General features: G+C 57.1%; 1 protein-coding gene across 6 annotated transcripts in view; it reads right to left on the bottom strand.

Moving 5' to 3' along the window:
* Nucleotides 1-11,083, bottom strand: part of MCF2L (MCF.2 cell line derived transforming sequence like) — a 212,943-nt gene that overhangs the window by 121,321 nt on the left and 80,539 nt on the right. Inside the window, exon 1 of one of the 6 annotated variants that reach the window (XM_017502500.2) lies at nucleotides 3,314-3,750. The exons of 4 other annotated variants lie outside the window; for them this stretch is intronic. In XM_017502500.2, the coding sequence (XP_017357989.1) occupies nucleotides 3,314-3,404 (91 nt within the window). In that variant the 5' untranslated portion in view covers nucleotides 3,405-3,750. Of the gene's footprint in view, nucleotides 1-3,313; nucleotides 3,751-11,083 lie in introns of those variants that run through there. One more of the 6 variants, XM_017502553.2, reaches the window with a different exon arrangement.

Raw genomic sequence — 11,083 nt, 5'->3', positions numbered from 1 at the left:
GCACCCCTCACCTCCACAAACCCTAGACCGTGTGAGGGGCCCGCACCCCTCACCTCCACAAACCCTAGACTGTGTGAGGGGCCCGCACCCCTCAGCACCACAAACACTAGACCATGTGAGGGGCCCGCACCCCTCACCTCCAACAAGCCCGGAGCCACTGCTGAGTGCTGCATCCCTGCCACAGCCCCCAGGCTGCACCTGGACCTCCCCTCCGGCCTGCGCTGAACCAGCCTGGCTGCCCCCACCACTCCACTCCCAGAGTTATCAGGAAACGCTTTCCGCAACCTCCCCGCCCAACCAACACCTCCTAACAGTTGCCACCTTGGATTCGGGGACGAACCTTCCCCCAGCCCAACCCTACCTCCTGGGTTCTTCCGCCGTCACCCCCTCCACACGGCAGAGCCCCTCACGATTCCAACCTCACTCTGTTCTCTGCAGCTTCCCTGATCATCCTGTCCTTTGTCACGGCTCCAACCCGGGGTCAACTCCAGCCCAGATGTCCCTTCCAACCACAGACACCAACACGGACATCACATCAAGTCTCTTATGCAGCACCGGCTCGGCCACAGCTGGGACAGCTCACCCTGTCCTGAGGGTGCAAGGCACGGCCGCCGCCCAGCTCCCCACCATGCACCTCCCCTCCCACAGCACGCAAGGACAGGCCTCTGGGCACACCCGTGATGCCCGCCACCCACCAGACTCACATTGGCTTGGCAGCCTTCCGGGCACACACTCCCCTCCACAGGAGGCCCCCGAGACTCCCCGTCGGCTGTACCTCCCACCTCATGGACAGAGGGGCAGAGCCTTTGGGAGACCCCCCACCACGGAGCCTGTGCTCGCCCCATCCCTGGGTCTCCCCACTCCCACAGTTCTGTGGCTTCCTGCAACCTGCAGGCTCCAGGCCCCAGGGAACATGGCCACCCTCGGCCCAGCGCCCACTCCTCTCCACTGCACGGCTGACATCGGGGAAGAAGCCTCCGCCACCTGCTCTTCCTATGCCTCCACACCCTGTGCCTTTGGCCCCAGCCCAGAAATCCCCTGACCAAGGTGGGCACAGCCCCTGTTACCAGGCACAACTGGGGTTTTGCTGCCCTCCTCGGAGCCCACTAGGTCCCTAGACCTCTTTACAGGGCGCCCGAACCCTTGTCCCTCGGCCCCCCTCGTCAGCCCCATGTTCTCTGCTGGAGCCCCCACTGCCAGGCCCTCAGATGAGGCCTCCACTGCTGTACTCTGGGCCCAGTTCCCCAGGTCCAATGTGAGCCAGGCGTCTCCCCACGACCTCCACAGGGGCCTGCCCGGTCCAGGCCTGGAAACAGGAAGGGACACCCGCGGCTCCTCTACCTTCCAATCAGACTCACATCCTGGGAGCAAAACCCAAGGGGAGCCAAGCTCTGCCGACAGGGCCGGGAGGGGGCGCACACAGCTCAGTCCCTAGGCGTCCACGCCTGGCGGGTCACGCTGGCGGCCCAGGCAGAGACAGGCAGAGAGGACCTGGGCTCTGAGCCGCACCCGCATGGCCCAGCCTAGAGGAGGAGGCCCCACACCTGGCCACACATCCCCCAGCCTGTGCTTTGGGGCTGGCAGTCATGGGATCTCAGGACCCAGGCCCAGGGATCCAGAATCTGCCTCTCACTACACCCAGGTGACCGGCATGGCGGGGGCTGCTCTACTCCCATGCACGGGGCCAGGGTTCTGTGCACATTTCCTTACAGGAAGGGGACACCTCCGCACCTGCACATTGCAGCCAAGGGCAGGACGGGGCTCACTGAGTGTTGATGTCATGGACAATGTCCTCACAGGTGACCAGAGCACTGCAGAACTGGCAGGGGATGACAGTCCTAGTTTAGCATCTCCAGTGCTGCCGTGCAGAGGGGCGGCTGTTGCTGTGAGAGCCACGGGGACAAGCTCAGCGTGGCTCCTGTGTTCTCTGGCTCCACAAGGAACAGGGTGGTGCCCACACAGTGTGGGGACATCTCCGTCCTTATGTACTGTGAGGTGATGTCTCGGGGTCCTCATGCATAGGAAGGGGACGTCGTGGGGTCCCCACTGCACAGGAAGGGACTGTCCCGGGGTCCCCATCTTCAAGCCTCCCCACCCCCGTGCTCATGTCCAGGGTCTGGCGACTTCAGTTTTGGAAGGTGGTGGGGCGTGAACGGAGCGCTGGTCACCCTGGCGTGTGTGGGATTCGCGCATGGCCCCCCGCTGCCTCCCTTGCGCTGTGCTGGGGGGATGTCAGTGGACTGGGTGGGAGGCTGGGTTCTGTTCTTTTAGCCCTGGGCACTCATACACACATGGCTCATGCTCAGCCGCCAGCAGCGACTGACGCAGTCCTCCTCAGCATTACAGGCTCTGCCGTACCCAAGGCGGGGAGAAGGGAGGGCGCAGCCTGAGGGACCCTCCTGCCCACCTTGCCCGTCCCGGCCGTGACCTCCATCCCAGGGCAGCCAGGCGTTGCCCGGACTTGTTCGCTGCCTCCCTTTCCTCTCCCTGACGCTCACCTGCCAGTGCCCAGCTGCCACCCATCCATCCCTGAAAGAAACGCTCCCAGCCCCCAAGCGCCGTGAGGAGCCAGGTGAAAGCTCCGGCCAGCTTCTGCCCCACGTTCCACAGCCCACCAGGTTCTTGGTCCCCAGATGGGGGAAAGGGCAGGAGGGAGAGGAACTCAGCAACGAGCTCCTCTCTCCAGCTCAAGCCAGCAGAAGGCCCTTCTCCTCTGAGGTTAATGGAAGCAGTGTCTGTGAGAGCTGAGGCTCTGCCCCGGGGCTGAGCACACGTGCTGTTCCTGAGTGGCTGGGAGGGGCCTGGGTGGCCTGAGACGCTCTGTGTGGGGTGCCTGAGACGGCACTGCTGGTCCACCCAGCCTGGGCTGCACCTGTGACAGCTCTGCGCCCTTATCCCACCCGAAACACATCTCCCGTGGCCCAGAGGACACCCAGCTGCCAAGAGACCGCGAGAGCCGGGGGAGCCTCGTTCACACGCGCCACAGCCGTTTCCCCCACTTTGAATCCGCTCATCTTTCTGATCGGAGCAGAAATTCCTAAGCCCAGGCTGCAGAACCGCAGGACAGGCGGACCCAGCGACGAACAAAGAAAGCTGGACCCACAGACCTGGAGTGGGACGCCCTGCAGCCACCTCCACCTTTGTTTTTTCTTTCTTTTTTAAGAAAGATGTCACATCTCCACATTTTTAAAAAGTCTCCAAGCAGCACAGGTTTTGCCAGTCAAGTGGGAAGAGAAATACCCCATGGAGGCGCCCGCCTGCAGAGGGGACACCCAAGCCTGCCCCCGAGCCCCGTGGCCCCCTTCCGTCTCACCTGGCCTCGAGTGCCCCACGGCCCCCCTGCGCCTCCGGGGCAGGGACCACAGCCGGCGCAGGGTCCTCCGGGATGCTCCCTTCTCGGCCATCGAGTGCCCTGTCTACAAAGCAGAGGCAGCTCTGGTTCTTCACACAGGGGCAAGGCAGCCCCGACGCTGGAGCCGCAGCCTTCAGGTCTCTGCTGGGATGGTTAAAAGCCGGGTGGGTGCTGCACGGTCACGAGAAACAGGCGCCTGGGACCCTGATGACTCTGGGCTTCACCAAGTCACGAGAAAGAACCCAAGAGGGTCGAGCCGCCTCCTTGGAGCGCCCGGCCTCCTGGAGTCCCCAGCTCTCCTTGCCGCAGGCCTGAGCTCCCAGTGCCTGGCCCGAGCGACCACCGCCCCGCACGCCTGGAAGAGCAGGCAGACAATGCGCGGTGCTGGAGAAACCCGCGGCAGCGCCTGCCCCGCTGTGTGCAAGTTCTGGGCGTTTCCTTCCTCAGACGGGGCGGGGGGCCTGCATGGGATGGACCTCCTTGCCTTACAGAGCAAGCCAAAAACACCTTCCAGGCCTCAGGAAGTCTCAAATTCAAACAAACAACTACAAACCGAGAGGAAGGGAGGGACGTGCTCTGGCTCTCCAGAAACAAAGTGGGAAGTTCCACGCCTGTGGCCCGTCTGCTGCTGAGCTCCAGGGAGGAAGCGATGGGACAGCTTTGCGTGGCCGGAGATACTTTTCCCCAAGAGATGCTGAGCTGGGCCCAAGCCAGCAGCTCCCACCCTGGGCGCCACGGCTGCTTCCGAACGAGGGGAAGAGGTGACAGTATCTGGGGCTCCCAACAGCCCCGAGGTGACGTGCTACCCTCAGGCACTCAGAGCTGCTGGGCACCATGCTGGACACACCCAGGGTTCCAGGCCTCACAGCTGATGTGCGAGGCCATGCAAGTGGCCTAGTGCCATTTTAACTCTTCTTCCTGTGATTATATGCTCCAGGCCACAGGGAGAGAAGGTGGCAGGGCTGGTGCTCAGGCCTGCTTGTGAAAGCCCACATGCTGTCTGAGTACCACATGTGCCCTTTTGTGAGCTGAAGTGATTAGAGCATGCATCTGGTTAGCAGCAAAAGAATGCATTTATTCAACATCATTTACTGAGTGCACACCCCTCCCGCACCCCTGCACAGGTGCTCACAGAATGGCTGGTGGGCCCACCCACTGCACCCTTCCACTGGCATCAGGGACATCGAGGGAACAGCTGCTTCCACGCCCTGAGAGGCAGTGCCTCGGTGTCCCATTAGCCTCCACAAACATAGTGATTCTGTTCAAACTGTTCTATGCTGGGTTTGCTCCTCTGAGAGCTACAGGCGTTGAGAGCCAGCTTCCACCAGCAAAGACAGAGCTCCACACACTAACCCCCTCCTGCCTTCCACACCCACCTGCCAGAGGCAACTAGGGGGTCCCAAAGCCGCCACCCCTGAAGCACAGGGAGCTTGTTCTCTGTGCTGCATCCCTCAAAACAGCTACAGAGGAAAACAGGGCGAGGGGCTCAAAGTCTCAGCCACCCAGGAACAGAGACCATGACCCCGTTTTGTTGGGGGCTTGTGCGTGGACCTAGGACAGATCAGCCCTAACCCGACTCACAAGAAAGTGGGAAAACAGCACATTTCACGTGGTGTTTCCAGAGCTCCGGCCTCTTTGCTTTTGTTTGTTTGTGTTTCGGAGACAGAGTCTTGCTCTGTCACCCAGGCTGGAGTGCAGTGGTGTGATCTCAGCTCACTGCAACCTCTACCTCCCAAATTCAAGTGATTTTCCTGCCTCAGCTTCCCAAGTAGCTGGGATTACAGGCAGCTGCCATATATTTGTATTTTTAGTAGAGACGGGGTTTCACCATGTTGCCCAGGCTGGTCTTAAAGTCCTGACCTCAGTTGATCCTCCAAGGGACTCTTTGAATAACCAGGAAATCAAGCCTTAAACACTGGTTCCATCCACAAGGCTGCAAGGACAGACGCAGAACAGGCTTTGTATTCACGGAAGCAGTGAGCAGTGACCTCAGGAGCCACCAGGGTCGCCTCTGGGGTCAGCACCAAACCTCTCTGCCTTTCCATCCTGCGCGCCTGGTAAGGTGCTGAGGAAACTCACAGAATTGGAATGCCAGGGCCACTTGGAGCTGAGCAGATCAGACGTGCACACACACGCTCATCATTCAATGTCCTAAACATCTAAATATGTTTTAAAGATGTTACTAATGAAAACCATTTTTGAAAACTCAATTCTGGGATGTGAACCTCGCTCACGATCTGCTAATTTCTTCTTGTATGTGGCATGTACAAGCTTTGGGTTTAGTGACCATCGTGAAAACGCTGCTGTCCTCTCCTGGCTGGAGGAGGCTGCTTCCTCCCTAAGCTCCGTAGTAGCTCCTCCATGAAAAAACCCACATGAGATCCTGTAGGGCACGTTGGGAGCCAGATGTAGGGCTGAGTGCCCCACAAGGTAGTGGGGTGAGCCTTATGCTGTGCTGAGGCGCAGGATTTGAGAAATAAAGAGACAGGACACAGAAGTACAAAGAAAATGCAGCTGGGCTCGGGGGGCCACGCCACCTATGAGCGGTGAGCAGCTGGCAAGGCAAGGTGAGGCCCCGAATGTCCAGAAGCATGAGTATTTATTGTGTATAGGTTAGGGGGGCAGGGCAGTGAGTGAAATCATCTCTAAGGATAGTGATAGGGTCGTGTGCAATAAAACATAGGGTCCACCCCCAATAGGTCACCTAGGCTAGGAGGTGGACAGTGTGCAGCAAGGGGCCCATTCCCACGAAGGCAAGGGCCGTGTGCAGTAAGGGGTCCACCCCCATTAGATCACCGAGACTTGAAGGTGGGCCGTGCGCAGTGAAGAGGGTGCAGTGTGCAATACTTGTATCTATGGGAAACTACTTCTAAGAAGATTTATAGGAGGATGCTTTAAGTCACACAGCAGTGACAGAGCTGTCAGGGTTACCGCCACCTTCTGGCAGCTTCCAGTGGGTTCTATGGGAAGATGCTTTTCAAGCAGCACAGTAGCAAGAGCTGATGAAGTTCACAGTCACCAAGGTGGATTGCCGGTCTGAGGGCAGCCTTCCACAAGAACCGGAGCAAGGTCCTACAACTCCTTCATCAGGAGGAGTGGTTCTCGCCCCAAGCCTGCCATACAGCGGGTATCTTTACGATACTAAACGCTGCCACCTGGGCTGTGGGGTCTTGTCCTGGTATAACTGTTTTCCCTTAATTCATGCTCTGCACTGTGTCTGCTCCAGGCATTCCTCTGATTATAAGCTGCTTATCCCTTAATTAATGCTCTGTACTGTGTCCACTCTAGGCATTCCTCCGATTATGAACTAAAATATAATTATAGGTACATATGTAGGGAAATATTCTTTAGGCACTCATACTATCAACTATTATATGATTATATATAGAGGATTATATAAAGGGAGGCTTCAAGCCCTATTTCTATAAACTAATATATGATTATGTAAAGGAGTATACAAAAGGAAATAGCTGAGTAGTAACACTATAAAGTGAGATATTCCTCAAGCCCTAACTGTGCCAGGGCTCTGCTTAGCTCTCATTCCTCGGTGCCTATGTGGGGGGTTACCGACAAGATCCAAGTTCTTCCTGTCACCCTGTTGGCTGGCCAAAGGGAGGCGCAAGAATGGCTGGAACCCTGAGAAGTGGGCTGACTTTGGTGACTCCTGGGAGTCTATTTTATACAATGTGGCCGCAAGCTACTATTAAGAAATCTGTATCGGCCGGGTGCAGTGGCTCACGCCTGTAATCTCAGCACTTTGGGAGGCCGAGGTGGGAGGATCACCTGAGATCAGGAGTTTGAGACCAACCTGACCAACCTGGTGAAACCCCGTTTCTACTAAAAATATAAAAATTAGCTGGCCTGTAATCCCAACTACTCAGGAGGCTGACGCAGGAGACTCGCTTGAACCTGGGAGGCAGAGGTTGCAGTGAGCAGAGATCACGTCACTGCACTCCAGCCTGGGCGACACAGTAAGACTCTGTCTCAAAAAAAAAAGAAAGAAAAACATCCGTATCAATAAGTGGCATCATTTTTGGCAGTAAAAGAGTCTTACATTAACATGAAGGGAGTTGGTTTAGGGCAGGTCTCATATGAGCTGTTGGGTGATTTACAATTCAGCCCTCCTGGGCTGACGAGGGCGGGAGCCGTCGTGCTAGCCTGGGGTGCGGCATAGACGAAGGTGTCTCGTTTCCTCTCTCTGTAAAGCATGGGGTGGGGGGAAGGACAGAGCGTGCTTCTGGAGACAGATGACTTGGCTGCAAGCAGAGACAGCAGCTCTGGGAAGCCCCTCGCTGTCAGCTGGATGACCCCAACCTCTCTGTGCCGGCCACCCTGCCCAGCCAGGTCCTTGCTGCGGGGTTCCCGCTGCACAGGAGGCCTATGGTCCGGTCTGGCGTGCTGTGACTCCTTCCTGCAGCCCAGGCGTCTTCCCAGCTGAGGCATCTGCGAGGCCACACGCCGAGCAGCCCCTCCTCTCCCTCAGCCCCAACCGGACCCGCCAGGGAAGGTCAGGGGCTCTGGTCTGGCAGAGGCACCCTTGGTGAATGGCTGGGAAGGCCACGCAGCCCGGCTTCAGAGGTGCAGGTGACCCAGCGTGGTACCCCGCGTGAGCGTCACGAGCTGCCCGCAGCTCCAGCCTCGCCACCCCATGAGCCACCTGAAGGCATGTGGTCCCCTGGGCAGTGTTTCAGCTGGAATGCTTCTCATCACTGTCTGTGACAAGTTCCATTTGAAAAGATCAGGCATTCTTACAAAAACTGAGTCCTGTTTGGGGCGTTAGCTCACCATCCCTAATCTCTTGCCAAAAATGTCATTAATGAAACTTAATGCTAGTTCTTTCCTTTAGTGAATTAAGTAGCACAATTATGTGATATGACTGTAACGCTGAGAAATTGGTTTTCATGCTCAGGGGATTTGTCTCATTTCTTCAACATTTTTAATAAAGGAGTAAAGCAAAAAAATAAACAAAAACCAGAACATTTGCTGAGAGCCCAGTTTAGATGCAGACGCCATGCTGTCCCGTAATTTAGAAGCAACAATCAGCTCTTTTGTATTTTCAAACTCACAGCTTTTCTTGAGCATCTCCTCCCAAAGGTTCGGGTTCCCCTCAGCACTGTGCATCTCCTAGGATTTATGCTGGACAATGGCTCCTGGTGTGGAGGGAGGGAGGGAGGGAGGGAGAAAGGAGGGAGGGAGGATGGGAGAGCAGGAGCTCACTACTACAGGGGGGCCCTCGAAGTGCTGCACGCTGAAGCCGAGACTCAAGCTCTCTGCAACCAAAGGCGTCTCAGAGAATGGCGACCACGGATGTCACCTCTATCGCCACGTGGCCATAAGGAAGTCAATGACAGACCTTCCTCTCATTCCTCCCAGAACCTTCCTTTTCCTTCTCATTCACGTGGAAAATCCCCACACACCTCATTACCGGGATCGTCAGTGTGGTAACACACCTCACTGTATGTTCAGAGGGCCTTGTGAACATACAGTGTTCACATGGCCCTTTGCTGAGCACGGGAGCTCGTGGCCAGCACTGGCCGGTGCTAAGAATGTGCACATGTGACCCTGACAGCAAACAGTTACTCACAGCTTCCTGCCTCAAATTTAACTCATTTGATCATCACATCAACTCCAGCAGGTAGGCGCTCTCCTGAGTCCATTTTGCAGATGAGTAAACTGAAGCACAGCATAGACATGGACAGCAGAGCTGGGGTTTGACCCCATGGGTCATGGGTCCAGCACCCACAATTTTAACCTAATAGTCAACGCAAGCCTTCACAGTGGGCCCTGCCAACCTCACAGGGTGAAAAGCCTCATCCCACAAGTTACCCAAATACGACCACAGGACATTAGACGTTCTAACTTCAGCACTTCACTAGAATTCCAATGCAGGCAACTCGATTTTCATGTGTGTATCAGACAAGGGCAGTCAGCTTGTAAACATTCTGAAAGGCATAACGGGTGCTTCTTTCTCCACACCCAGAGTTATAAAATGAAGGTGACCAGATACACTGACTTAATCCGAAAGGTGGAAGTGTGAAAATGCTACTTACAATGGTATCCTTCCAACTCCACGGACAGCGACACGAGCTTACGCAGAGACCAGTGTTCTGGTGAATGAAGGGGCTATGCAGAAGGTGCGGCCGGCACGCGGGTGGCGGAGGGAACAAAGCACACAGAAAACGCAACCGAGCTTTCCACAACCAGGCTGCAGAGCTGACTCGGCTCCAGAAACTGTATTTGGTTAAATTATGAATCAAGAGACCCTAACGGGCCGTGAAAATTATCCTCTACTAGTGAAAACGTGCTTATCAGACACAGCATGCCTTTCGTGAGTAGCTGAAGCTTGGAGAACTTGTTTGTTTGTGATACTTATGCCTTGTTCCTTATTACAACAAAAGCAGGTTTCCCGAGCCAGCTCCTCTCATATTTGCTGGTCCCTAAAGGTCTAATTCTGGAGTGCAGCCTCCAGTGCTCAGCTGGTATCGATGATCAACAAATGTGCTCCCTGGAACGTCTGCGAAACGAGTGGAACCCCTAAAAACTGTGAGCCTTCCGCATCCATGGCCAGGCTTACAAAAAGCAGCAGAACAGCAGCAGGCCAGCAGAGCAAAGGGCCAAGCAAACTCATAGAGCGAGGTCGGCCACACCAGAGGCTTTGTGGACTTGGAGGCTGGCCACGCCAGGGGCTTTGTGGACTCCGAGGCCGGCCACACCAGGGGCTGCACAGACTTGGAGGCTGGCCACGCCGGGAGCCTTTGCAGACCCGGTGCCCCTGGTTCTGAGGGGAAGTTCACATCAGTATAGAAGGTGGGCTTACCCTTAGGGAGTGAATGCAGGGAACTCCAAACATAAGACTAAGGCAGGCAGGAGGCAGCCGGCAGGTGACGCAGAGCGGCAGGTGACGAAACACCGGTAAGAAAGTGCCAGGAGATGAGGTGCCAGGTGAGGAAGTGCCAGGATGGGAGCTAATGAAACAGTGGGGACTGAGATCAGAGGGGGCAGTGGAAGAGTCATGAGCAGCTGTGAGGAAGGAGATTGGGAAGACACTGCAAGGCGACCACCATCCCAAGGCACAGGTGCAGCTTGAAAAGGGGCCAGTGACTCAGGAGGCGGCAGTGGCCCACAGGAGTACCCCCGAAACTCAGAGCGCACCTGGCAGGTGTCCCCTTCTCAGGTGCTGCCCTGCGTTGCTCACTCCTGAGATCTGGCGTGGGGTCACTCGGCGCCTGGCCCTTGGAGCTACCAGCCTCCCTTAAAGACTCCAAGCAAACCCATGGCAAGCCCCCCAGTATCCCGGAGGGGGCCGGAGCTGAGAAACCCTGGGAGCTTGTCAGCCTGACCGTGGTTCCACAGATGGGGCCACACTCGTGCTGTTTTCGCGTGGAGGGCGTTGGACTCCCCCGGCTTGGGGGCCCGAGTGCTGCGTTCTGAGGAGCTCCCGAGACACACGGAGCCTGCGGCGTCTGATCACAGAAGATGCACAACGCAGGAAGGCAAGGCTGCCCCAGGGCCTCGCTGTCTCCCCACGGGCCTCTCTCCACTCAGAATCTCCGTCTCCCCGCGGACCTCCGTCCTCCCGGAACCTCCGTCTCCCGGAACCTCCGTCTCCCCGCGCGCCCCCGTCCTCCCGGAACCTCCGTCTCCCGGAACCTCCGTCTCCCCATGCGCCCTCGTCCTCCCGGAACCTCCGTCTCCCCGCGCGCCCCCGTCCTCCCGGAACCTCCGTCTCCC

Source organism: Cebus imitator, unplaced genomic scaffold, assembly GCF_001604975.1.
Source record: "Cebus imitator isolate Cc_AM_T3 unplaced genomic scaffold, Cebus_imitator-1.0 Scaffold14, whole genome shotgun sequence".
In the NCBI taxonomy this organism is placed as follows: Eukaryota; Metazoa; Chordata; class Mammalia; order Primates; family Cebidae; genus Cebus; species Cebus imitator.
Note: the sequence above shows the minus strand (reverse complement) of the source record. Positions and strands in the feature narration are given on the sequence as shown.